Source organism: Protomyctophum bolini (genome assembly GCF_963924005.1).
Source record: "Protomyctophum bolini genome assembly, chromosome: 1".
Taxonomy (NCBI): domain Eukaryota; kingdom Metazoa; phylum Chordata; class Actinopteri; order Myctophiformes; family Myctophidae; genus Protomyctophum; species Protomyctophum bolini.
Genome location: NC_137862.1, coordinates 19,211,390 through 19,237,550, shown reverse-complemented (window position 1 = coordinate 19,237,550; position 26,161 = coordinate 19,211,390). Strand labels below are relative to the sequence as shown.

The window sequence follows — 26,161 nt, the reverse complement described above, 5'->3', positions numbered from 1 at the left end:
TGTGGAGACTCTTTCACCTCTCACTAATGAGCAGTGATGTATAAGTAACTAAGTAAGTCCATGTACGTATTTAAATTTTACTCCACTACAGTTATTTATTAATAACTTTTAGTTCATACATTAACCACTTAGTTTCAGCCCTATAGAGCTTAGTAGATCTGCTATTAAAATCAGACGTGTGACTGCGTGCGCGTGCCATGTCTCAATCAGGAGGTTGATGACCTCCAGATGCGCAGCTGCAGGTCAGCTGCATCTCATGGTACAAACAGACTGGACTTTTACTTGTAGCAAGTAAAAAATGTGTATTTTTTCCACCACTGCTAATGAGCACCTGAGGTCAAATCTAATGACAGAGCCAGCATGCAAGCTATCCAGATGTGTGCTGTTTACTTGTTACATTAGATAGATGTGTGAGTTGATTTCTTTAAAAAACATTTCCCAAGAAATAATTGCAGGATAAATAATCAACAGTCTCTCATCAGTCTTTTTCTGCTGCATAGCCTATTCCACATTTGGAATTAAACATCAACAATCTGAACTGCGCACACTGCAGCTGCAGCATCTCAAAACGGACAGTTGTATACTGTAGATAAATAAACAATAAAATAAAGCAACAGTCTCTGACCTTTTTGAGGCAGCCTATAGTCTCCCATGGTATTATATAATACTGTATACATGTATATTACTTTCCCCCACCGGCCCAACAGCAAAAAAAAAGGAATGTACAACAACACAATCTGTTAAGTCAACTTCTTTTAGAACTGAATACAATTGTTACTAATACTAATTAAGAAGAAGAGTCTCCAATCAGCCAATGCCTTGCCAACAGGCATGTGCAGAGGGCCTTTGATTGGACTGATTGAGACTGCATTACAAGCACCTGTGCTGTTAATTATAATTTAGTAGGTTCACCTTGCTCTGCAGAGAGAGTTCAGTTTCAGTTTGTGTTTGACAGAGCAACACCTTCCAACACACACCGCTCTTAAAATGCAGAGGATGAGATGTGTACACAAATGTACTTAGGCCAACAACATCTAAACAGGGACACAATAATCAATATTTATTTATAAGGAACCATGGAAACTCCTAGTTGACATGTTAAGGTAATGGAAAACAACCGTGTCTTTGAAATGTGGTGGTAAAAGAAGGCCGCTCTGATCCATGGCTCTGGGCAAACAGAGAGTGCAAGCCATAAACATTGCGTAGGCTCGATCAAACACACATCTGCTGGGAGCTTTGTAATGTAAGGGCTTTGACAGCCAGCATCGGGAGGTGACAAAGCGAATAAATCAAACATGCAGAAACGTTAAGTGCTGGCATGCAAGGGACTGTTTTTTTTTTGTTTTTTTTTGAGTGAGTGGAAACAATTTATCCAGCTTGCTGTGATCCGTGCAAAGCCGCAAACCTGATTGCACTTTTGTTCCAAATTCAAAGCTCTCTCTCATTCTATTGCAGCAGATGGAAAATATTCCTGCTTCCCGTCACTGTTTTTCCCATTAAACAGGACCGCCAGGCCGTGATAGGCCCTGAAATGCACTTTCCACAGCCTCGTCCAGTGAGACATTCCCCCATATGGTATAAGGAGGAGTCTACTACAAAACTACAGAACTACAGAATGAGAGAGAGAGTATTACAGCAGCTGCTCTCCATGCTCAGCACAAAGGTTAATGTCTATGTCAGATGGCAGGGAGGAAAGAGTTACAGTAAAGATCTCCATCCTTTAAGCTTTGAATCATCCGCTCACAGCTGCATCACTCCAATAAGAAGACAAAGGCAGAAAGGCAAGTCGCCTATTGTAGTGCTGTTCCAATTACTGTTGTTTCGGAGATTTTACCTCAGAAGTCACAACTTTAGTATTAGTATTAGTATTTATTTATTTTTCTTGAGCACAATGTTAAGAATATAATTTTGATGGAATGTTATTTGACATTCCATCTAAATTAACAGTTAACAGTTACCTAGTATCCTAGTTTCAATGTACAGATGCTATAGGCTCTTTGTTTACCTGTGATCCTAGTTTCCTGAGGCACTGACTACACTGTCTCTGCATTATTTGATGTATGTGTTGTTTACCTTCATGCTTATTGTAGTCACTCTGGATTAGAGTGTCTGCTAAATGCCTAAAATATAGTTTTGATTGTCATAACTATAGGCTTGGTTTGCCAACATCTGGCTGCACACACCAGCATGGCACTGATGCCCACTTCTCTGGACCCCAAACTGTCCTTCCTTCTCCTAATGGTCTACCTTCACGTGGCCTGGCCACTTGGTAAGTAAAGCGTTTTGATTGGACTTCATCGAAGGCAGAGGTTCTCGATATGGAACCAAATGGACCTGCATTTGGTTCCATTTACACTCTGAGTTATGACGTATAGGCCTACCTTGAAATTAACCATTTTGAGAACCACTGATTTCTAAAGTATATTGATTCGTCTTTCTTTCTCCTCCTTTAACCCTATATAATTAGTTGTCTAAAGTGCCTCTCTCGAAGAGAGTCATATGGGTCCGAGACACTTGGTGGCGCTGGAGCACAGAACAAAACATAAACTCACGAGCTAATTTATTGGTTCGTGGAGCTGTCACTCAAGGCGGCGCCTCCGGTCCTGACCCGCAGGTATAAAACCGGTGGGCGTACACGCCGAGTCATTCCTACATTTTTCTGCGCTTGGATGCACACAGCACAACGAGTACACCAAAGTTCACACCGGCTGTTGAAGTTGTATTTTCCCGAAAGACGGACGAGTCTAAAACCGACTTGTACCGCGGGGATTCGCAGCCACAAGAAGGTGTCTTTCTCTCTACGAGCTACTAAGCAGATAAGTCAAATAAGACTCATAACACAAGTGAGCCTGCCCGGCGGCTTGTTGTTCTGTCTTCCCTCTCATTACCCTCTAGCTAGCGTTGTTAGCTGTCAGCTAGCTCCGTTAGCCTGTCTGTGGTTTAGCTTCAGCGTTGCTGCCGCCTCTTTTCTCCACGGCTAGCCTCTCGTTAGTCGCTGACTAATCTGAGTCCTAGCCGCAGCCCGCAGCCTCGCTTCTACACCTCTCGGTGACGGCGGGCATACCGGTACGTTACGGCCATACCACCCTGAACACGCCCGATCTCGGAAGCTAAGCAGGGTCCGGCCTGGTTAGTACTTGGATGGGAGACCGCCTGGGAATATCAGGCGCTGTAAGCGTCTACATCTACCGCAGGCTAGACGGGCCGCATTCTCAACCCTTCCCCACTCTCTCTCAACCCTTCCCCGCATTGGGGACAAGAAAAGGGTCTCCCTGGCTCCCTCCATTACACGGTGGGCCAGCAACAACACGTGGGGTAGCCTTCAGCCGTTGACTGAAGGCTAACCACTGTGTGTGTTCCGCTTCACGTTACCCTCTATAGTAGGGGAGTTAAGTGAGAAAAATATTTTTATTTAGTAGTGGTGCTAAATAAATAATATATATATATATATATATATATATATATATATATATATTTTTTTTTTTTTTATATCTTAAAATGAAATAAAAAAAGGGGTTTGAGAATAAGACAAGGAACAAGCCATCTCCACCATGGCTACAGATGGCCACGATGATGGACCCCTTCCAAGGCTCTGTTTCAACAGGGTTTGTAACAACCTCTTGACTAAAGAAGTTTCCACTTGGGCTACTGATTCTTCCTCAGACTACAACCAATACCCAAGATGGCCTGCGGGGGTGGCGACAGCCCTCCCCAATTCCCAGTGGTGCACCACGAGTCCTACTCTTCTACTCCACCGCCACTTTTCTTTTTATCCTGTTTTGTGAGTTACAGACAGCTTTTCCTCACAACAATTTTGTTATAGTATATATTATTATTATATAATGATATTATATTATAACTTAAAAGTGAAGTGCTTCTACAATGTCTTGGACTGCTGGTTCCTTCTTCAAGCTACACCAACACCCAAGATGGCCTGCGGGGGTGATAAAGGCCGCCAACAACAAGCTCCACACGCTCTTCACCGCACTGGTAAACAGACCTGTGGAGCCAGACCCAAGACATCAGCCAGGCCTCGCCGGCTTGCTCTGGGTGCTGCTCTCCCTCCAGCGGGATCTAGTCAGCCCACCACCTCGTCCTCTCTCTTCAGACCCCTCAACCTCGACGCGTCTCAGAGACACCGTGACGAGTCCTTCCTGGGCTCCTCCCCTGCCGGGAAGGCGGCTCGGACCGCCAACAACAAGCTCCACATGCTCTTCACCTCACTGGTAAACAGGCCTTGGAGCCAGACCCAAGACATCAGCCAGGCCTCGCCGGCTTGCTCTGGGTGCTGCTCTCCCTCCAGCGGGAGGCCTCCACCGACACTGCTACTACTTCACGCAGCGGCCGAAGGCACGAGTCTCACTCGACGTGACGACCCTCAACAACCGACTGCTTCCCTCAACATTACAGGTATGTACATTGTGAAGCTAGGTTTGTTTAGCTGTTTAGCTAACCTTTTCGAGGTCGGGAGTAGCAACCTCATTGGATGGCCGACGCCACCCTAGAATGTTTAGCATTCCAGTTAGGCTGTTTTCAAGGTGCCACACCAACTCGTCTATGACATAGCCATAGCATCGGAGCTACTTCGGCTATTGTCTCACGCTGCTCTCATACGGTCACTGAATGCCTCACGTTGCTGTCCAACAGCCAACGTGACGGCTGCCAGGATTACGACCGGCACAGCGTCTTTGGAGGGGCCGATCGGACCCTGCAACTCCGTCTCCAGGAGGAGCGTGCTCAGACGCTTTCCCATGCCTTGGGCCCCGTCCAGGGTGTAGCAGCCCCAGACTGCACACCGGGACCGCTCCCCAAAGAAAGGCAAAAGCTCTTGACACAGATCCCCACCATGGGTGGGTCTGTGGCCAAGCTGCACAGTATGTACACGACAAAAATCACTGTCGGGGGACCACCGCTTCCCCTGTCCCAGGTTTTTCAGAGCACATTACACGGCTAGCTGGAAGGAGCCCATGACTCTCCCGGCTACCCCGCGACACTCTCAATGCTTCAGAGCTCCCTTCTTCAGGAGAGGGGCCACGGCCCTACTCCTGAACAGTTGGCTAGAGTTCGTCTCCTACATGAGAAAATTGTGACCTTCACGTACTGACTCACCGACCTGACCGGCCTTATGGCCACCGCTTCCATCACCTCAGAGCATGCTAGGTGGCTGGAAGCCTCACCTGGTCTGGATCCCGTTGCCCAGAGAGAGTTTTTCCGAGGGTGCTATCATCCCCGGAGGCCTCTTCAGAGGCGCACTCGAGAGGATCACCCTCAACGTGGAGGTGCAGCGTCCAGGCTGCGAGGCCCTGACCAGCAGCCGAAGTAACACACTCCCTACCCTCCCCCCATGCGCCGGGCCCAGCACCGGACGTAGCAGTCTCGGACTGCACGTCCAGTCCGCCCGCAATGCGCTTCTGGACCATGGCACAGGTGGGCGTCCTGGGCGTCCCTGTAGCCAGGTCCCTCGATATTGTTTGCACAAGTACAGCATTTTTTGTCTGTAGTACAGGCTATGCCACAATACAAAAAGACAACAAAACAATATCCACGGAGGGGGGGACATGAACCCACTGCCACGGGGGCCCCATGGGCCCCCCCCCGACGCAGTGGGGCAGGGCATAAGGTCAGTGGCGTACCAAAACGCCACTGGGGAGACGGGTCATGCCCAATTTTCTCCGACATGCTAGGGAACACTACCCCCAGGCGGGGCGTGCCTCCCATAGCCGGAGAGAACCCACTAGCCAAGCACCTGGCACAGTGGGAGTGGTGCGGAGCATCCCTGTGGATCCTCAACACCATAGCGAAGGGCTACAGACTCCAGTTCGCAGAACACCCCCAGCGTTTTCAGAGGTCATCTTCACCAACGCCGGGGGTCCGGAGGGTCTGATTCTCCAACAGGAGATAGCTTCCTTGCTGGAGGAGGATGCCGTCAGAGAGGTACCCTTGGCCCACTACTCCCGCTACTTTCTGGTCAAGAAAAAGGGGGGGGGGGGTCTACGTCCCATCCTGGACCTGCGGATACTCAACAGGCACCTCAAGTCTTTTCAGTTCAAGATGCTGACGGCCGAGTCTCTGGTGCGCTCCATACGCCCAGGCGACTGGCTCACATCCATAGATCTAAAAGACGCCTATTTCCACATCCCTATTTACCCACCTCACAGGAAGTTCCTGCGGTTTGGGTTCCAAGAAAAGGCTTATGAGTACACAGTCCTTCCATTCGGGATGCCCCTCAGTCCCAGAGTGTTCCGTCCGCTGTACGGAGGCCGCTCTGGCACCCCTGAGACTTCTGAGTCTATGGGTGTCCAGTTACATAGACGGCTGTCTCCTATGTTCGGATTCAGCAGAGGAGGCCGCGAGGAACACGACTCGGGTCGTGTCCCATGCGACCTCACTGGGTTTCAGGATAAACCTAGCCAAGAGCATGCCTACCCAATCCACGGATTTCATGGGCATCACTCTGGACTCTGTCTCCTACAGGGCTCCGCTGAGTCGGGACAGGGTCAACGACCTCCTGAAGTGCGTGACCATGTGCAAGACAGGCCGCACACTTCCACTGGGTACGTGTCTACGGATGGCCGGACTCATGGCCTCGGCCATCTCTCTGGTAGGTCTGGACAGACTCCATATGAGGCCTTTTCAGCGTTGGCTGAAATCCCTCTTCCACCCTTGCCCCAAGGACCTAGACCTATGGGTCTGGCCCGTGAGAGGCTAATGCTGACTGAGGCCGGTTTCCCTCCGAATGTTGTCGCAACGATTCAGAAGGCCAGAGCCCAGTCGACAATGACCCGCTACGAAACAGCCTGGGGTGTGTTCGAGCAGTGGTGCTCAGAACGACCTAACCAGGTTATCCCATTCCAAGCTTCAGTAGTTTACGCCCTGACATTCCTGCAGGAGTTCCTAGACAGAGGTCTAGGCCTCTCCTCAGTGAGAACCCACTTAGCAGCCATCTCGGCCTGCCAAATGGGCGTTAACGACCAGACAGTATGGAGACATCCGCTGGCAAAACGGTTTGTGAAGGGCGTACGCAGGGTACACAGGGTCGACAGACCCCTGGTCCCCTCTTGGGCTCTGTCTCTAGTCCTCAGGGCTCTAAACAATGAGCCCTTCGAGCCACTGCAGACGGCTGACCTGAGATGTCTTACACTAAAGCCAGCCCTCCTGGTCGCCCTGACGTCCGCTAAGAGGGTCAGCGATCTACACGCACTTTCGACCAGAGTGACAGTGTCCTCGAACTGCACTCTAGCTCTGTAATGGTGGTCGAACAGAGGTGTTCTGACGGAGGGGGTCCCGAGGGGTCTCCCCACAGTCAGGAGGTTGGTCACCGCCGACGCCAGCCTCTCCGGTTGGGGCGCCACCCACGACGGGAGGATGGCCAGGGCCGTGTGGGATGCCGCATTACGCTCCTCCCACATCGACTACTTGGAACTACTGGCAGTGTTCCTGGCACTCCGAGAATTCGAACAATTCCTCAGAGGTCACCACGTCCTGGTTCGTTTCCGAAAACACCACGACGGTTTGTTACATCGACAGGCAGGGGGGACTTCGGTCCTCTCGCCTGTGTTCCTTGTTTTATGCGTTCCCCCGTTGGAACTGATTCCGCATGTCCTAGCCAGGGTGCGGGATCAGGGATCAGAGCTGCTACTAGTAGCTCCAGCCTGGGGATCTTGGAGACAGGACATAGTCCCTCTCCTGTTCAAAGAACCATGACAGCTTCCTCTGTGGAGGGACCTGCTGACCCAGGCCGGAGGAGAGATCTTTCACCCACGTCCTCAGGACCTAGATCTCTGGGTTTGGCCCGTGAAGGGGCGTCGCTAGAAGCGATTGGCCTGCCTCCGAATGTCGTAGAGACGATCCTTGGTGCCAGGGCTGCCTCCACCAGACGACGTTATAACACTGCCTGGCTTGTGTTTGAGCGTTGGTGCTCGGACAGACAGGAAGAGGTCTTCCCTTTTCAGGCGTCTGTGAGACACATTCTGATTTTCCTACAGGAGTTCTTGGACAGGGGTCTTGGTCTCTCCTCAGTCAAGATCAACCTGGCGGCCGTAGCGGCCTATCAGGTTGGTATGAACAACAGACCATTCAGTGAACACCTGCTGATCCGTCAGTTCATGGAAGGAGTTGCGCGCCTCAGAGCGGTCGCCAGATCTCTGGTCCCCTCGTGGGACCTGACGATAGTCTTGGACTCCTTGATGAGAGACTCCTTCGAGCCACTGGAAACGGTGGACCTGAAGTTCCTCTCTCTGAAAACCGTTTTGCTTGTCGCCCTGACGACAGCAAAGCGGGCTGGTTACATGCACGTGCTCTCAATGAGCAGCGGCTGCTTGAGATTCAGTGGTAATGACACCAGGGTCACGCTCAGGCCGAACCTTTCATTTCTACCTAAGACCTTTCCCTCGGGCTGCTCGCCTGTGGATCTCACGGCCTTCCATCCTCCTCCCTTCTCTTCGGTGGAGGATAGGAGACTACATTGTCTCTGTCTTATGAGGGCCCTGAAAGTCTACAGGTCAAGGACTGCCCCCTTCAGGCTGGGTGAGCAGCTCTTTGTAGCCTGGGATTCCCAGTGGAAGGGTAAACCCATTTCGAAAGTAAGACTCTCGCAGTGGATTATGGAGGCTATAAGGTTAGCCTATACCTCGTGTGGTTCTGAACCCCCAGAGGGTCTACGTGCACACTCTACAAGAGGTTTGTCTGCATCATGGGCCTTGGCCAGGGGAGTCCCGATTCAGGATGTCTGCGCTGCGGCGAGTTGGTCGTCTCCGTCGACCTTCGCCACGTTTATAACCTGGATGTGGCCCCTGCAACCCTGGGACATGCAGTCCTGGGGGTTGCCGCCCATTTGAGTCAGGAAGTCTGACTGTTTTTTGTTTTGGTCAAGAGGTCCCTTCTGGCCCCTGGCCTTTAAAAACCTTCTCAGTCTCCCTTGCGGGAGGGACGCACATTCACGTGACGTCTCTCTGGAAAAAGGGGGACCGTGGAGCGGTCCTGTCAGCCGGGGTGATCATACGGGAGTTTTATGATGACCCATATGACTCTCTTCGAGAGAGGCACTTTAGACAACTTCGGGTTACTTCAGTAACCTCAGTTGTATAAGTGACTCGAAGAAGAGAGTCATTGTACTGCCCGTCTGCTTTGGCAAGCGGCAGAAAAATGGTTGATAGGAATGACTCGGCGTGTACGCCCACCGGTTTTATACCTGCGGGTCAGGACCGGAGGCGCCGCCTTGAGTGACAGCTCCACGAACCAATAAATTAGCTCGTGAGTTTATGTTTTGTTCTGTGCTCCAGCGCCACCAAGTGTCTCGGACCCATATGACTCTCTTCTTCGAGTCACTTATACAACTGAGGTTACTGAAGTAACCCGAAGTTAATGGGCTATATGCAGCCAACACTTCCACGTTCAGTTTGGGCCGCCGGTGTGCTTCCGGTCGGCAGCCACTCATTCACTGTGAGTGTACGGTCGTGATTTTGTAGGAATAAAGTTCAGTTCTTTAAACCACACTATTTCATTTGAATATGTGATGGCGTAATTTTTCATAGTTTGTATTATTTGTGTTGTGATGTTGACATGATGACATGAGGTAGAAACGGCCACCAACGTAATAAAAAAAGTCAACCAAAGAACAAGATTCCTTAGTTTACAGGATCTCCTCACTGGTTCATTCATCAAACACTTTTTGATGAATTGAACAATGTGGACCCTGTTGTAAACAAGTGTAATGCTTAATTGGGTCGTCCACTCACAGTTAACAGTCTTTGTATTGAGTTTGTGCTTGAAATGTACTGTAATCTACAAACTGTTAATAAATATTTCAATCAATCAATCAAAAACTGGTCAACAAAAACACCTCGTACAAGGTTTCTTTGACTATGCATGCACCTCCTGGTACCACAGCACCTCAAAGGCCCTTAAAACTAGGCTCCCACCTCACCCCTGCCCACTTTGACAGGCTGGAATGGCTTAGGGTCGACGACAGAGTACAGCATCTTACCATGTACCTGTCTAGATACGAAGTCCACACCCACAACACCAAAGGGAGTGTAACGAACCATGTACAACCCAATTTCGGCACAAACAAGGGACTACATTCTTTGACTATATAGAAGTGTCTATTTGTACGTCTCTAAATGTTTTGATGAATTGAACAAGGTGGACCCTCTTGTAAACCTCGTATAATGCTTAAATGGGTTGTCCACTCACAGTTAACAGTCTTTGTATTGAGTTTGTGCTTGAAATGTACTGTAATTCTGCAAACTGTTAAATATTTAAATCAATCAATCAATCAATCGAGTGGTGCCGGTCAACGGCAGAATAATCTAATATGTCAAATAGTCAAAGTACTGAAATGTAGGACTCTTCGGGTTATGTGGCAAAACATCACAATGTCATTGTTTTAGTCAAAAACCAAAAAACACTGGAACAAAGCTATAGTACAGCAAAAACACTAGGAATAATTGTCACTAGGAAACACTTAAGCAATATTACACGAGAGGGTGTTGTTTAACGTGATTATTGCCACGACAGTGATGCGGTAAGGAACAAGACGAAGTCGAGTTCCGCAAGCATCACTGAAGTGGCAATAATCGCGTTAAACAATACCCTCCGCCCAGGCGGTGGCGTAACCGTCTGGCCACCCGACTGGTAATCCAGTCGCAGTGTGCCGCGGGTTCGACTCCCGAGCCCGACACGGCCTTTACTGCATGTCATCCCCCCATCTCTCTCCCGTTTCCTGTCAGCCTACTGTCTGTCCCTTCAAAAACTAATAAAAGGCGTAAGCCGCAAAAAAATATCTTAAAAAAAACAAAAACAACACCCTCAAGTTTAATATTGCAATTATTAACAGTTACCCTTAAAATTAAGAAAATCGCTGAAAAAAATGACATATGTAGTCACTACGACCACAAATGTCCCAAGAAACTAGCTAGCCTAGCCACCGAGTTTGCTAGCCCTCTGGGAAAACAGAGCGGCTGAATTCTTTGTTTTGATTAGGTGGTGAACAGTGCTGGCTTGATCCACGGCTAGAAACCGTTTCAACCAATCAGATTGCTTCCTCGAAGCGACCTGTTGTAGAATAGGAAATAACACCTAGAAACTGTGGGACGATCTGGCAGCGTGAGGCGAGAAAACCAGGGCTTTTATGGAGTGGTGGTGATGAGAAGATGGCAGGCAGGTGAGTGAGATTAGATGATCAGAGCCAGGTGTGCTTAAGGTCTCTCTCTCTCTCTCTCTCTCTCTCTCTCTCTCTCTCTCTCTCTCTCGTCAATTGGGTGCAAGCAGCTGCACAGGTGAATGTGCTGGTGCAGCAAATAGGCAATTAACTGCACATAACTGCACAAAATAGGCCAAAAAATAAGGCAAATAACTGCACAACGCATGTGACGCATGTCACATGAACTTGCCATACCTTAGCCTTTGCTGACACATTTTGGTATTTGTTAAACATTTGTGATTTGTTTATAAACATTTGTGATTTGTTTATAAACATTTGTGATTTGTTTATAAACATTTTGGGATTTGTTTATAAACATTTGGGATTTCTTTACAAACATTTGGGATTTGTTTATAAACATTTGGGATTTGTAAGTCTCATGGGGGGGGTAGGACCACTTCCAGTTGACCTGTAGTAAGTCTCATGGTCGGGGGGGGTAGGACCAAGTCTCATGGGATTTGGGATTTGTTTATAAACATTTTGGTATTTGTTTATAAACATTTGTGATTTGTTTATAAACATTTGTGATTTGTTTATAAACATTTGTGATTTGTTTATAAACATTTTGGGATTTGTTTATAAACATTTGGGATTTGTTTACAAACATTTGGGATTTGTTTATAAACATTTGGGATTTGTAAGTCTCATGGGGGGGGGGGGTAGGACCACTCAGGGCCGGTTCTAGGCATAGGCGAACTAGGCGGTCGCCTAGGGCCTCAACCACTGAGGGGGCCTCGTCACAGGGAGAAGTTTTTTTTTTTTTCATGTATCCCTTACATGGGCTACTGGCCACATGTGGCCCCCCACCTAGCTTCTTAATTTTGATCTCAAAGTGCACCAGATTGAAGCATTTTCATGGCAAATTTACAATTTTTATCCGGCGTGGCAAAGCAGGAGGGGGGGGGGGCTCTGTATAATATGTTGCCTAGGGCCTCAAAAGGCCTAGAACCGGTACTGGCTGACATGACGCTTCTCTCTCTCTCTCTCTCTCTCTCTCTCTCTCTCTCTCTCTGTAGTGTTATGTTACCCAACATGTTTTTGTCCTCTCCCCTACAGTGTTTGGCTGATTAAAAGCATTTCACACCTTAAAACTAAATGTTTAGGAATTAGGAGCGATTTATAAGTTTACAGACAGTGTTGTAAGATTTACAGTGTTCTAAAAACTCAGGCCAATTGAGGAGGTGATGGATTTACTATTCCACGAGCACACTGCAAAACATCAGTTCTCGACAGCACACTCACACACACACACACACACACACACACACACACACACACAGAATAAAATGTATTTCTATGTAAATGTGAATGTGATCTAATGAATAAAGTATGCGATGGACCTGCGGGGTTAGGTTCCCCAGGAAGTGTAAAACCATTTGTTTCGTTTTACAGATTAAATCCTGCCTTGCAGAAAATAAAGTGTGATTTATATTGTAGTGCTTCGTAGTTTTCTCTACTGAACCAAATGCACAAAATCTACGCTCGCAGGCACACACGCAGGCACGCATGCACGCACGCACGCAGGCAGTCACGCACGCACAGAGTATAATATGTATGATACATTTTGTTTTCTAAAGACTTAGAATTTAGAACATTGGTTTAGAACCTTCCTCTATAAAAAGGTGGCGTAGTTGACAAACAAACACACTTTATTGGGTTTCACAATAATCATGCATTTCGCACTTTAACCAGTGCAATTTAATTTATTGTTGTGAACCATAGGAAGTAATTCCAATTGTAAATTGGCAAAGTTTTATGTGACTTGAATCGGTTAACGGTCACACTTACTCTGTGTCGCAGAGGATGGCTGTAGAAATCCCTTATGTCCTACCAATGATCGGTGGGGATTCCAAGCTAATAGAAACTAGAAACTACAGCCTTTTTCTCCCTGGAAAGTGATATAATAGAAGTCATTGTTTGTGCATCAATAATAGTACAAAATAAATACATTGAAAAATAACACATTTTTTGGGGTTCTCAAATTGGTTTTAGAACCAATTGTGTTGAATCCTACAGTAATGTGAATGTTTTCCTCTACGTATAGAGTCTGGAGTGACGGACCGGGAGGACAGCTGTCCCAGCTCTGAGTGGAGCGTCATGTGTCGGCCATGTTGTGAGTACCAGCTGATTCAGTGCAGGTGTCCTGCCCAGCAGAGGGTCCGGGTGGGCTACACCGTGCCATGCTGCCGCAACGCTCTGGACCAGTGTGACCCTTGTATCATTCACCCAGGTATACTAGTCTGATCACATACAGTATGGGACCCTATATCATATGACCCTTGTATCGTACACAGGTATCACTCATCACTCATCCCATAGCCTAGGCCCAGGGGCTGTAGGGGTGTCAAGGTGGATGCTTGGTATGTGGTCTACTAGTCGGGGATCTCCAGAGCTCTCAATCTTCGGCTGTACGAAGCATGGGGTTAGAAACTGTCCATGGCCAAGTCAGGTTGTGAGAATTGATGCGGTGGTGCGGAGCGGGCTGGGTTGAGTCAAATTATTAATACGTGCTGGACCCGCAGGTCCTGACCTGTGCAACACTAGCTACTAAGCTAGCGCCCTTCAAAAAAGTGTCCATCTTGATCGCCGCATGCATCTACACCCCCTGTTTCTGTTCCTTCTCTCGCCTTTATCTCGGATTCCTTGTCCCAGATGGCATTTCTGAAATTCTGTCCAAAACATGTTTTATTCGATAGTCCATAGCCATCGTAGTAATGGTTGCGGTAAGCCTTTGTGAGCGAGAGAATAATATCCAGCCTACTTACAAGTCACAACACACATCATAAGTAACATACTGTAAGTACCATCTGGTTACTGTTTTTGGCTACTTCAAAATCAGGGTTGCACAGGAAAAATGCTGGCGGTGAACGGGTGAATTAATGAATTAATCCTGGCAGGAAATATTAATGGTGTAATTGTCATTATTAAAACATACAGTAATGCATGAGAGTCTCTGCTATTAGTCAATCAGAATAGACTAATAGTCAACAAACACCATCGCTGTGTTGCTTGTCAACAATAACTGTTAGCTTGATGATCTGTTCCTTTCAGGAAGCGACACCGATGTGTGACGTGATCTGAACAATGGACTATGTGCACTGTCTGTCTGTTTGTCCCTGCAGGCTGCAGTCTGTTTGAAAACTGTAAGAGTTGCAACAATGGGACATGGAAATCCAACGATAACTTCTTTGTCAGAGGGACGTTCTGTAAGGACTGTCGTCAAGGCTGGAGTGGAGGAGACTGCAAAAGTACAGTGGCATGTTTATACATTTTGGCGAAGGGCTTTTCTTTTTTAGATACTTTTTGTGATACTTTTGAATGTTAGAGCTCTATATTAAAAAAGAAAAGAAAAAAACAATGATGGTTCAATGATCCTATCTTGAAACAAATCTATAACAGTTGAGTGTAATTTGCCTGTAATAAATCTACCATTACATTTAAAATATATACAAACTATGTAATTATTTGTATGTGTTTTGTTCAGCATGTGGAGGAGTCCTTCAGCGGGCCCATGGAACTGTGGCGTTAGAAAGCTACCCGACCAATGCCCGGTGTGAATGGAGAGTGCAAGTAAACCCTGGACACAGCATTGAGCTGAGGTGGGACCTTCTTTCAAAACTCCTGTCCCATTCTGCTTGAGGTGGGACCTTCTTTCAAAACTCCTGTCCCATTCTGCTTGAGGTGGGACCTTCTTTCAAAACTCCTGTCCCATTCTGCTTGAGGTGGGACCTTCTTTCAAAACTCCTGTCCCATTTTGCTTGAGGTGGGACCTTCTTTCAAAACTCCTGTCCCATTCTGCTTGAGGTGGGACCTTCTTTCAAAACTCCTGTCCCATTCTGCTTGAGGTGGGACCTTCTTTCAAAACTCCTGTCCCATTTTGCTTGAGGTGGGACCTTCTTTCAAAACTCCTGTCCCATTCTGCTTGAGGTGGGACCTTCTTTCAAAACTCCTGTCCCATTCTGCTTGAGGTGGGACCTTCTTTCAAAACTTCTGTCCCATTCTGCTTGAGGTGGGACCTTCTTTCAAAACTCCTGTCCCATTCTGCTTGAGGTGGGACCTTCTTTCAAAACTCCTGTCCCATTCTACTTTTTTTTGTTTGAAGTCTGACCTCCACTGTTGCCACGGTTATTACACATTAATAGTTACTTTGCTGATTTAGATAATACTAACTAGGGAAATTGTTTAAAATAGCAGATCTACAAGCTCATGTCTGTGAACTTGTAAATCAGCTATTTTAATATAATATAAAATAGGGCTTAAAGGGGAATACGACTCATTTTCAACATTATATTGTTATGGTCTGAAAATAAATCAGTGACATCATTGTACATCTCAGTGACATCACAAAGATGTATGTTACTGATTTTTTTCAGATCTCCAGGCAACACAGAATGGGGGACTTTTTTAATTTATTTTCACACAACACAAAGCTTTGGTGCACTGCTACTCCTTGTGGATAGGGGGAGGGCTGTCTTACTGAGACAACATGTAGTCCAGGAAGTAAGTGAGCCCAGTGTCCATGACATCAGAGACACTGCTAGGATCTAAAATATCTAAAACCACATATAACACACATAAAGACCCCCAGGAAAGTGTTCTAAATCTTAAAAGTCATTAACATATTCTTTTTTGCAAAAATTGTGTCCCTTTAAGATATAAAATGTCAAATTTTCCTTATGCTTTAAGTCAGGGGTTCCCAAACTTTTTTGGACCAGGTACCCCTTTTGGGGTAGATATTTTTCCAGGTACCCCCTCATCCTCGCAACACGGATAACAAATAAATGTATACGTCTAAATGTAGACGTTTAAATGTAGACGTCTAAATGTATACAGACGTCTAAATGTAGACGTCTAAATGTAGACGTCTAAATGTGTACGTCTAAATGTAGACGTCTAAATGTGTACGTCTAAATGTAGACGTCTAAATGTAGACGTTTGGGAACCACTGCTTTAAACACTTTAGCACTTTATGAACAAAATAGATGGGTCCCCCCTGGAACTCCCTCAGGTACCCCTGGGGGTCCCCGGATCCCACTTTGGGAACCACTGCTTTAAGTAGCATGTGGTATGTCAAACTAGGGTGTTTTCATGATTCTGAATCCATTTTGCACAAAAATCACTCGTCATGACAAATGTGATGAGGTCATCACAAAATAATGTGATGAGGTCAGCACATGTTTATTTATGTATTTATTTTATGTATTTATTTCTTTATTTTGAATGTGGTATTGCTTCTTTTTACTGAAGTCTAAAATCGGAGTAGGCTACTACATTGGTTCTCAAAGTGGGGTCCGGGGACCCCCAGGGGTCATTGTGGGTTTAACCTCTTAATCCATTTATATTTTGGCGATTCAAAAATAGCATACAATCTCACAGCTACTGTAGCATACAATCTCACAGCATGTCACTTGTATACTTCAATCAAACGTGGTGTTGCGCTGCGGGCTTGTACATCTGATATTTTTGAAAATATTATAGAAAATGTTGAAATCTTTGAATAATTTGGATTTTTTTTTTCTTTTTTACATAAATCTTCTCTTCTGGGATTCCCTGGCAATTTCAATTTTGTGATCCTTAACATGAACAAGTTTTTCCCTTTTTTTCCTGTTTTTTGGTGACCTGACCCGGCAGGTTTTCAGTGCTCAGTGTGGAGTCTGACCACCACTGTGGCTACGACTATATTGAACTGCGTGACGGCGACAGTCTGAACTCGCCGGTCCTGGGCCGGTACTGTGGACCAGAGCTTCCTGCTCCGGTCAGGACCACAGGGAACACTCTCCACATCCTCTTCGTCTCAGACGGCTACACCAACCTGGACGGCTTTGTTCTCCACTATCAGCAGAGTTCAGGCAGTTATACCGCTTATCAACCCATTGAAACCGGGAAAGAGTCCGTGGACCATTATTTTACATGCTGGCCATATAGAACTGCCATTTTTGCTATTTTTGAGAAATCTTTAATTGTTTGCATAGCATATATATATACTGTATATATGCTTTTCAAGCCAAACATGTTTAATTCAAATCTTTGCTTCAGAACAAAATATTATGAATTAACCACGATCTGCTATTTTCACTATTTATGAGCATTGCTGATTTTATTTTTTATTTAAAAAAGGTAAATGTTAAGAAATGTAATAATTAAACGTGAATACTACTATTGTATTTGTAAGTTTTAATACTTGAGTATATACTTTGTCCACCACAGCCTAGAACAATAAAATGATTTATTTATTTCCCCCCTAACACTGCTCCAGCTGCCAAGATAGTAGAGTGTAGGCCTCCAGAGAAGCCAGACAATGGGGATGCCCTGCCTGTATACGGGCCGGGGCACCGGCTCCTCTCTGTCAGCTATGTGTGCCACCCCATCTTCACACTGATTGGTTCTGAGCAGAGGACATGTCTGCCCAATGCTACTTGGACTGGAACTGAACCCAAGTGTGTTAAAGGTATGTTTCATTATGAAGGTTTGTACCCAAGCCTGATTTATTAGTTGCGTGCCATGTTGTCGACCGAAATTTGCACTTTGCCTGGTTTTGAAACTTCTCTTCTCTTCTCTCGTCCTCTCCTCCTCTCTCCCCCATCCTCAACTTTTCCAATCTCCCCCTCTCTTCTCTTTCCCTCTCCTTTCGTCTCCAGTAGTAAGCAGGGGACACTGTGCTCCACCACCCAAAATCTCGAATGGCTATCATAAACCTGTAGCTGCCAGATCTGGTGGCAGCAGCAGTAGCAAGACGGAGTTCTTCTGTAAAGGCTCCTACATTCTGAGTGGAGAACCCACCCTTACCTGCCTGTCCAATGGATCATGGAGTAGCAGACCACCCCAGTGTGTGAGAGGTAGGCTGCTCTCTTTCACAAAACCAAAATCGTAATTGAGCTCAAGGGAAGGAACTAATTCAAATGTTTATACAACATTATAACTATATACCTGGTTTATAATTGTTCTCATTGGTGGGCTATGGCCGGTATAGCGGCCAGATGTTTTTTATGCAGATCCCGATGTGCAGGTTGGTGCCTTGCATGGTTTCCCTCTGCCATCGTGTCTGAATGTGTGTGAATGTGTGAATATAATGCTATGTAAATGCACCATTTACCATTTTCAATCATTGTAAGCACTTCATACGCATGTATTATCTTGGCTATTCAAAAATTCTATTTTGGAGAGAATTGTTTTGAAAAATATCTAAAATGTTTTGTGTTTTTGGCAAGAAAAAGTTTGAGTTAAAAAAAAGAAGAACCTTTGATATCAAAATATATATAGCATCTACAAGATCACTGTGCATCTGTGCGTCACTTTGTGCCATGCTTCGAGTTTGTATATCTGCATACAGTATTGTATAGCCTACATAAATTTGGGGGTCCTTGACACAACATGTTTTGAACTAGCCTACTGATGTAACAATGATATGGATGATGTCATTGATTTGTCTCCCAGCTTGCAGAGAGCCCAAAGTATCACAGCTGGTGACTCAGACGGTTCTGAAACCACATCAAACATCAAAGTATGACGCTATATTATATTATCTTCATTAGATTTTTCCAATAAGCTTTTTAGTTTATAGTTTCGTTTTTATAGCACGATTTGGGCTATAAGTGATTTTTTTTTGTATTTTTGTATTTTCTTTTGTGTCGCATTAAAGCCGATAATGTTATGACCATCACATTGATAGTAAATAAGTCATTTTTGTCAGGTCAAACCTGACTAATGATCGCTCATGAAATACTCCACACAGGTTCGACATGTCCTCGGCATACCACGTGCTGCCGTCCACTTTCAGGCTGTTCACGTCACACAGGCGCCCGAAAAGTGAGGCCACACATTTGCCGGTGCTCCCTCGTGGTTTTCACCACCTCCACACCAGCATTGAGTACAAGTGTTCCTCCCCACTGTACCACCACAGTGGCAGCTCCCGACGCAGCTGTCTGAAGACCGGCAAGTGGACTGGTCGCCATGTGTCCTGTTCACCAGGTGGGGGCAGCAGTGGCTCAGTCAGTCGCTGTCTTTCACCCTTGTATGGATGGCAAAGACAAAAAATGTAATAAAAAAATGTGCAAAGTGTGGTTGCCGCAATCGCATATATAGGCCCCTCCCACACATTTTGCTAGCCAATTACAATGTCACGTCACCCCTGTGATCATGTGTAAGTAATTTGGATGGGATTTATCCCCCCCAAAAATATTTCTTCTGCAACAAACGGTTAAAATATTCTAATTTATGGCACCCCCTATGGATGAAAATGGAATTGCTTTTGGCTCTGTTGATGCCATCACCCACGACATGTGATTCAAATTTTGGGTGGATTGGACATGGTTCATGATTTCTGCCATTTTTGAGGGTGCTTGTACTCTTAGCAAAGTACAAGCACACCACTCCTGATGAAGCCGGTCGATTTGACATAATGGCTCAAGTGCGTACAGTCAAATGAATATGATAAAATGTACTATTGCTCCATTATTCCCCATATAGCCTAGTTTTTTTTAACCACTTCTCAATCATCCCTATCCACACTTTTCCTGGGCTGTGTGTGCTCCAGTTCCTGTCGATTTGATCCAATGAAAGCCAATTAAACTGGTCAGATGACCAATGATATCCAATGAAATCAACAGGAACTGGAGCACACACAGCCCAGGAAAAGTGTGGATATGTTGGCCATAATAAAAACAAAACAAAAACCCAATTTTTGAAAATTGGGAAAATATAGTCACAATGCGACCCGTTGTGAGCTTGCGGTTTGATAGTTTCACCATGTGACATGAAGCGTAACATTGGGCTTATAGAAGTAGTTGACCCAAGAAACGACTTATTTTCTATCAATTATCCTCACACCCTTCTATAAGCCCAATTTTACGCTTCATTTCACCTGGTGAAACTATCGGACCGCAAGCTCACAACGAGTCGCATTGTGACGCATTGTGTGGTTGTAGATCTGCTATTTTCCCAATTTGTGCATATATGTGTGTATATAAGTCATTTTTTTTGGGTGAACTACTCCTTTAAGTGGGATTGGGAAATGGTTTTCCAAGTTCTAAATAGATTCAAGAATTCCTTTCAAGTTCCTTTCATGCAGCCTATGTTTCTGAATTTCATCATAAAATGTAATTCTCTATTCTGTCTTTCTTCTTTTTTTTGTTGGTATAATCTCATCCCCTCCCCCACTATACCCCCAGTGTGTGGCAAAGTTACCTCTTTCAACTCCCAGAATCCCTCAGGGATGCGCTGGCCTTGGCACGCAGCCATCTATGTCCGCTCACCTGCTACTGGTGGTGGTCACAGCACTGGTAATGCCCCGGGCGGCCAGCAGGGGTCGTCGGGGGACGAGGAGGAGGCAGCATTGTGGCACTTGGTGTGCAGTGGTGCTCTGGTCACCCAGCGCAGTGTCCTGGTGGCAGCACACTGCGTGGTGTCCCCGGACACCGAGCGGCAGCGTCCCCTCCATCCGGAACACGTGAGGGTGGTGCTGGGAATGCAGTACAAGAATGCCTCTGAGGGCCAGGCCAATGTCCTTCAACGCTTGAGGGTACAATCAAAAGCAAATGTCTTTTATTTGCGTGTGCGTGGGGCTGCAGGGAGAGGGAGAGCAGGGAGAACACATGTAAAACATATCTACATATAGGCTACACAGCATGAGACCAGCAGATTAAAGCATGAGGTTAAACATATGGTAAAATTGGTATCTACATACTGTAGCAGCTGGTGTGATATGATTAGACATACTGTGCAAAGATTAATTAACCAGCCCTGAGACCTCACTCAAACCTGTTTCTCTTTTTTTTGCCCCATTAGGTTTCAAGTATTTTGGTTCATCCGAATTACAAGTCCACCCTGGACTCTGATCTCGCCATGCTCAAGCTACAAGACAAGGTGAGGATCAGCCGGCTCGTATCACCGGTTTGTCTACCCAAGATGCAAGGTGGAGAGGTGATGGCCATAGAGGCGTATGCCGCTAGGTGGACGGTAGGACACAACGACCCTACACACTCCGTCGACAACAACGTCGCCGAGGTGGCCGACTTTCTTCAGTGCAAACGGGAGTTCGCACGAATAGGAACGGACGTGTCCATTCTCACAGACAATGTGCTGTGTCTCATTAGCAAACCGTCCACTCACCCCGATGTCCCTTGTCCAAATGTCCTGCCAGGCATCACCATCATACCGTACGTCGCCTCCCCGGTCGCCCCCACCGCAAGGACCCCGTTATTGGCAGGTCACACGGAGAAGCACAGAGTCTCTGCCATTGTGTGGGAGCTGTTCAGTTTAGAGAGCCTCTTTCACGACCAAAAGAACTGCCACAAGCTCATTTACACTGGGCACACGCAGATACTTAACTTCAGAAATTGGATCGAGAAAAACATGAAATAGATGTAGGTAGTCACTTTAGGGTGCTAACCTGTGTAATGGATCCATTATAGTTATTGCCACAAGCACTTGTGAAAAACTCACAGACACAAGACATTCATCCAGGTGTCCCCATTCCATGTTGTTATAGGCAAAAAATTAAAGATTAAAAAGATTTTCATAAACAGTATATAAATAGCAATCACAATGCAGGGCCGGTTCTAGGGGGGGCAAACCCAATCAAAACTTCAAACCCAACTGAACACATAACGCAAAAGGAGTCTCTCTCCTTAAAGAGGCGGAGAAAGATTGTGACAGGCCGATGGCTCGCGAAATATGCACAACAGACAATTGTTGAGACCGCAAACTGATATGATGATAGCAGTGCCGACAATTAGCAATTCGGTGCACTAGGCAGGATTTTTCCTGCCTGTCAAATAGGCAGGATTTTTCCTGCCTATTGAAAAATCATGGTGCACTAGGCAATTTGGTGCACTAGACAGGATTTTTCCTGCCTAGTGAAAAATCATCTGTCTATAGGAAGTCTGGTTAGTTTTCTATGCATTTCGGGGGTTTTGGGGGATTTATTTGGAACCCCCAAAAATATTTCTCCCGCACCGCTTAGTGGCACGTGCTGAGTTGCCCCCCCATATATTCTTCCTGCACACCCTAGTTGGCCAGGCTAGAACCATGTGATGAGCTTGTAAAGTTGCTATTTTTGCTACTTTCGCTACTTTTGCTATGCACTGCTATGCAACATATAAAATGGGGAAAACATTTATGAATTGAAATATGGAGATCATGTGGAGGTTTCTGCCCAACAGCGACAATTTCTAGGTTGGTATCTGAAATATAACAGTTGTTATTCATAGCCAAACATTGTGTGATCAATGCCACTTGTTTTATCAACAAAGTAAATGTCATGCATGTTGTCATGTTCCTGATACTGAACGTAAAATGAAAAAGATCAGATGATTCGACTGAATCATTACAGTCATTAGTGTAGCAGAGGAAAGACATTTAATGATTTAAGCCTTTTAAGTCTATATCAACTTTCATTGTAGTGGAGTAATATTTGATTGGAGTAAATACACTCAAGTAGCCTAAGCCTACTTCAATTAGATTGATTTTATTTAGCACAGTTTTTAAAACTAAGTACTAAATGTGTGCACAAAATCTTTAAAAACTAAACGATTGCCCAGAGGAGGCAAGAGGCCCAAAGGGCTTAAATACAAGGTGCATGCGTGAGCGTGTGTCTGCGCTCAGTTTGCATGTGAGCTCATACGTTCGTGAGTTCCTCCGCAGACTGTCCAACATGTGCATGTCATTGAGAAAGGCACTGAAGGGATTTGCTAAACATAGCTCTCACTCCTGAGATGCAGACACACACCGGTCTCTCTCTCTCCCTCTCTCCTCCAGCTCAGAACACCCTTTAAGACCGCCCAATGAATGCCTCTAGTAGTACACCCATTAGTCTCATGCACTCGCCCTCTACAGCAGGTAATGAAAGAGGATCCAGGTTACTTATATTTATTTAATTACAAAATAAATAATTGGCAATCGCAGCATGCGGCCCAGACCCACAAGGACTACGCTATTTGGCAACGCATTGCCTTGCTAATTTTCCTGTTTCATCACTTCCAATTTGACACATTCATCCTGTATATGTATGAGTTCTTTCTTTTCTGATTGGATGGAATTGGTATCCTGCACCTGAAAATTTATTTTATGTTTACTAAAAATCTGGAGAAACAAACACTATAACAATGCTTGCTATAGGAATAGACAGGCATGTACTGACACAGGCACCATGATTGTGCCTAGCCCTTCTAAAATCTGCCAGAATTGCCAGTCCGTCCAATCCGGGCCTGGGCATTGCATGTCTATTTTCCGAATAGACATGCAATAGTATAGTGATAATAGTATTGGATAAGATGAAGAATGGACATAATTTGCTGGGTGGAAATTTTAACCTACAGCTGCTCTCATCGGCAAACCATAACACAAAAGGCAATGAATATAGAATAATAAAAAAAAACACAATTACAAGCCATTTGTGTTCCATTTTGCGGCTGCCACCTGCAGTGCATGGTTGTGTGATGTCACAATGCTAAATCAGTGAGAGTGAAAGTCTGATAATCTGAAAGCCTGATTATGATTAGTCGCGCACCACTGTCGTGCTGGAGATAGCTGATCTACAAGACTCACAAGACTTCACATTGTGACGCCTTGTGAACTTTTACATACAATACAACTATTACACTCCCATACACCGCCCCCACCACCCTCAACACGGTTCTGTTTGTGTATGCGCACGTGTGTGTGTGTGCATTAGTGTTGGCCAGATTTGGACGAGAAATAAGTAACCAGCACCAAAAAATAAGGCAAAAAATATCTGCTATCTTTTATATTTGACCATGGACAAATACAACTACCAATATTTACAATACCAATAAAACAAACCCAAAGTCACTTATAATGGGCTAACATAGCAACACTGGTGTGCATGCGCACGATATGCAAGAGGGTGCAGTGACGACTTAGTGTCAGGTGTGTGTGTGTGTGTGTGTGTGTGTGTGTGTGTGCATGCACCTGGTTGAGTCACAACTCGCAAGGGGGAGGGGCATGGATTGATCTGCTGCTCACAGTAGGGGAAGGAGTTGGTGGAACAAAGCGGTCACGTACTTGACAAGAGAAGATCATTCACAGTGCGTACAATAGGACATTATATGACTTTGCGTTGAGTTGGCGTCACATTTGAAGGGAACATTTTCTTCAAGCAAGTAAAATCCACACGCTCATATAGGGCGAGACACAGGTGAGCATGATTTCATTCATGTATACGAGCGATCAATCCCGGATAATAATGCCAAACGTGCTAGGTGTGCACGGTTAATCGTTCATCAATATTGACGAATTAGGAGTGACGCCTGCACCCCTCTGCACTGTTATTGGTTTATCGAAATACAAGGTTCACTCCCACTTCTATGCCACTTTTCCTGCTCAGCTCACCCAGGCTTTTTTTCCTTTCCTTTGGTGATTTTGAGCGTGTTATCCATGCCTTTATCACCACGCGTCTGGACTACTGTAACGCACTCTATGCTGGCCTAAACCAAGCATCCATTGCTCGGCTTCAGTTAGTCCAAAATGCTGCGGCACGCCTAACTGGAACTCGCAGGAGGGACCACATCACACCTGTTCTGGCATCACTACACTGGCTCCCTGTGCGTTTAAGAATTGACTTTAAAATCTTATTATTTGTCTTTAAAGCACTGAATGGTTTGGCACCTTAGCATTTGGCGGATCTTATTGAGGTGTATAATCCCCCAAGGTCACTGCGGTCCGCAGGCCAGCTAAACCTTAGGGTAAAAAAGAAGACCCGCTTAAAGACCAGAGGGAATAGAGCCTTTTCCATCATAGCCCCCAAATTATGGAATGCGCTCCCCCCCCCAATGTCAAACTGGCCCCCTCCATTGAGACCTTAAATCCCACCTAAAGACCCACCTCTACACCTTGGCTTTTAACCCCGGTTGAGTTTCCATGGTCCATGTTTTGTATCCGTTTTGTATTTTTCGTGTGTTTGCTGTTGTTCTCTGTGTTTAGCTACAGTGTATTTAGTTTTATTCTTCTGTACAGCACTTTGTAAACTCTGAGTTGTAAAATGTGCTTTATAAATAAAGTGGATTGGATAGGATTGGATTTCTCTTGATAAACACAAACTTCTCAAAGTGGGGTCTGGGAATCCCAAGGGGTCCTTGAAGTGATTCCCCAGCTAAATTATTGATAGTTGGAACATAACTACTTCGATGTGCAGCCAAGACACACCCTCCTGTCTAGTGTTGATCCCTGCAGTGTGTGTTAGCTCCGCTGTCACACCACAGTGTATGTTAGGACTAGGTAATGTGTGTCTTTCCCCTCCTGGCTTTGCCCTGGGTTGGCTTTTTCAGTGTCAGTTTGCTTGCCACCAGTTCCTGACACAGTGCCCAGTTAGCCTCATCCCTCTCTCTCTGACCTTGTCTGTGACCTGTGGTAGGTCCCGTAGAGGTCTGCGTTTCTGATGTGGTCCACCCATGTGACATGTAGTGTCATCGTACTTAGCACTCTTGTGTAGACACGCACCGTCTAGGGTCCATTCCTGCTGTGCTTTGCGCATGCGTGAATTCCGTTTGTGTCCGAGCATAGGCATGGCTGAGGCATGGTAATGCCCCGCCTGCCTGTGATTGGTCTACTGACACTGCCTGGCTTGACTGTCCTCCGAGACGCGAGGTTACGGCTCCGTGGTGAGATTGAGAAATTAATAATAGTCTACAAGAGAATGACAGCTTGACACGTATGTTGTACTATGATTTGATTTGGGTGTGTTCTAAATAAAATGTTAGTGTTGATTATCGTGTATTAATCTAATTATAGTAAAATATTATTATTATAGTATATTACACTAAAATGGATAAAGATGAAGGGAAAATAGATCTTTTTATAGTACAATAATGTTTCAAGTTTACACAATCGACACAAACACACCCAAATCAAATCATATTATGGTGTGCAATGGTGCATGTTCAATCAATTATTCCATCAAAGCAAACGGCATAAACAATATTAGTTTGCCTCTTCTACAAAAAT

General features: G+C 45.6%; 1 protein-coding gene across 3 annotated transcripts; it reads left to right on the top strand.

Moving 5' to 3' along the window:
- The first annotated feature begins 1,631 nt into the window (after positions 1–1,631).
- Positions 1,632–25,232, top strand: pamr1a (peptidase domain containing associated with muscle regeneration 1a). Of its 3 annotated transcripts, none has more exons than XM_080766524.1 (12): positions 1,632–1,781; positions 2,153–2,269; positions 13,248–13,433; positions 14,326–14,451; positions 14,688–14,802; positions 16,835–17,046; positions 17,460–17,651; positions 17,842–18,039; positions 18,638–18,704; positions 18,936–19,171; positions 20,371–20,720; positions 20,987–25,232. In XM_080766524.1, the coding sequence occupies exons 1-12, from the start codon at positions 1,649–1,651 to the stop codon at positions 21,560–21,562; spliced, it is 2,508 nt and encodes an 835-aa protein (XP_080622650.1). In that variant the 5' UTR covers positions 1,632–1,648; the 3' UTR covers positions 21,563–25,232. The 3 variants fall into 3 exon arrangements, with proteins under 3 accessions (XP_080622650.1, XP_080622649.1, XP_080622648.1); XM_080766523.1 differs by having other exon boundaries at positions 16,835–17,052; positions 17,845–18,039; XM_080766522.1 differs by having other exon boundaries at positions 16,835–17,052.
- Positions 25,233–26,161: the final 929 nt, after the last annotated feature.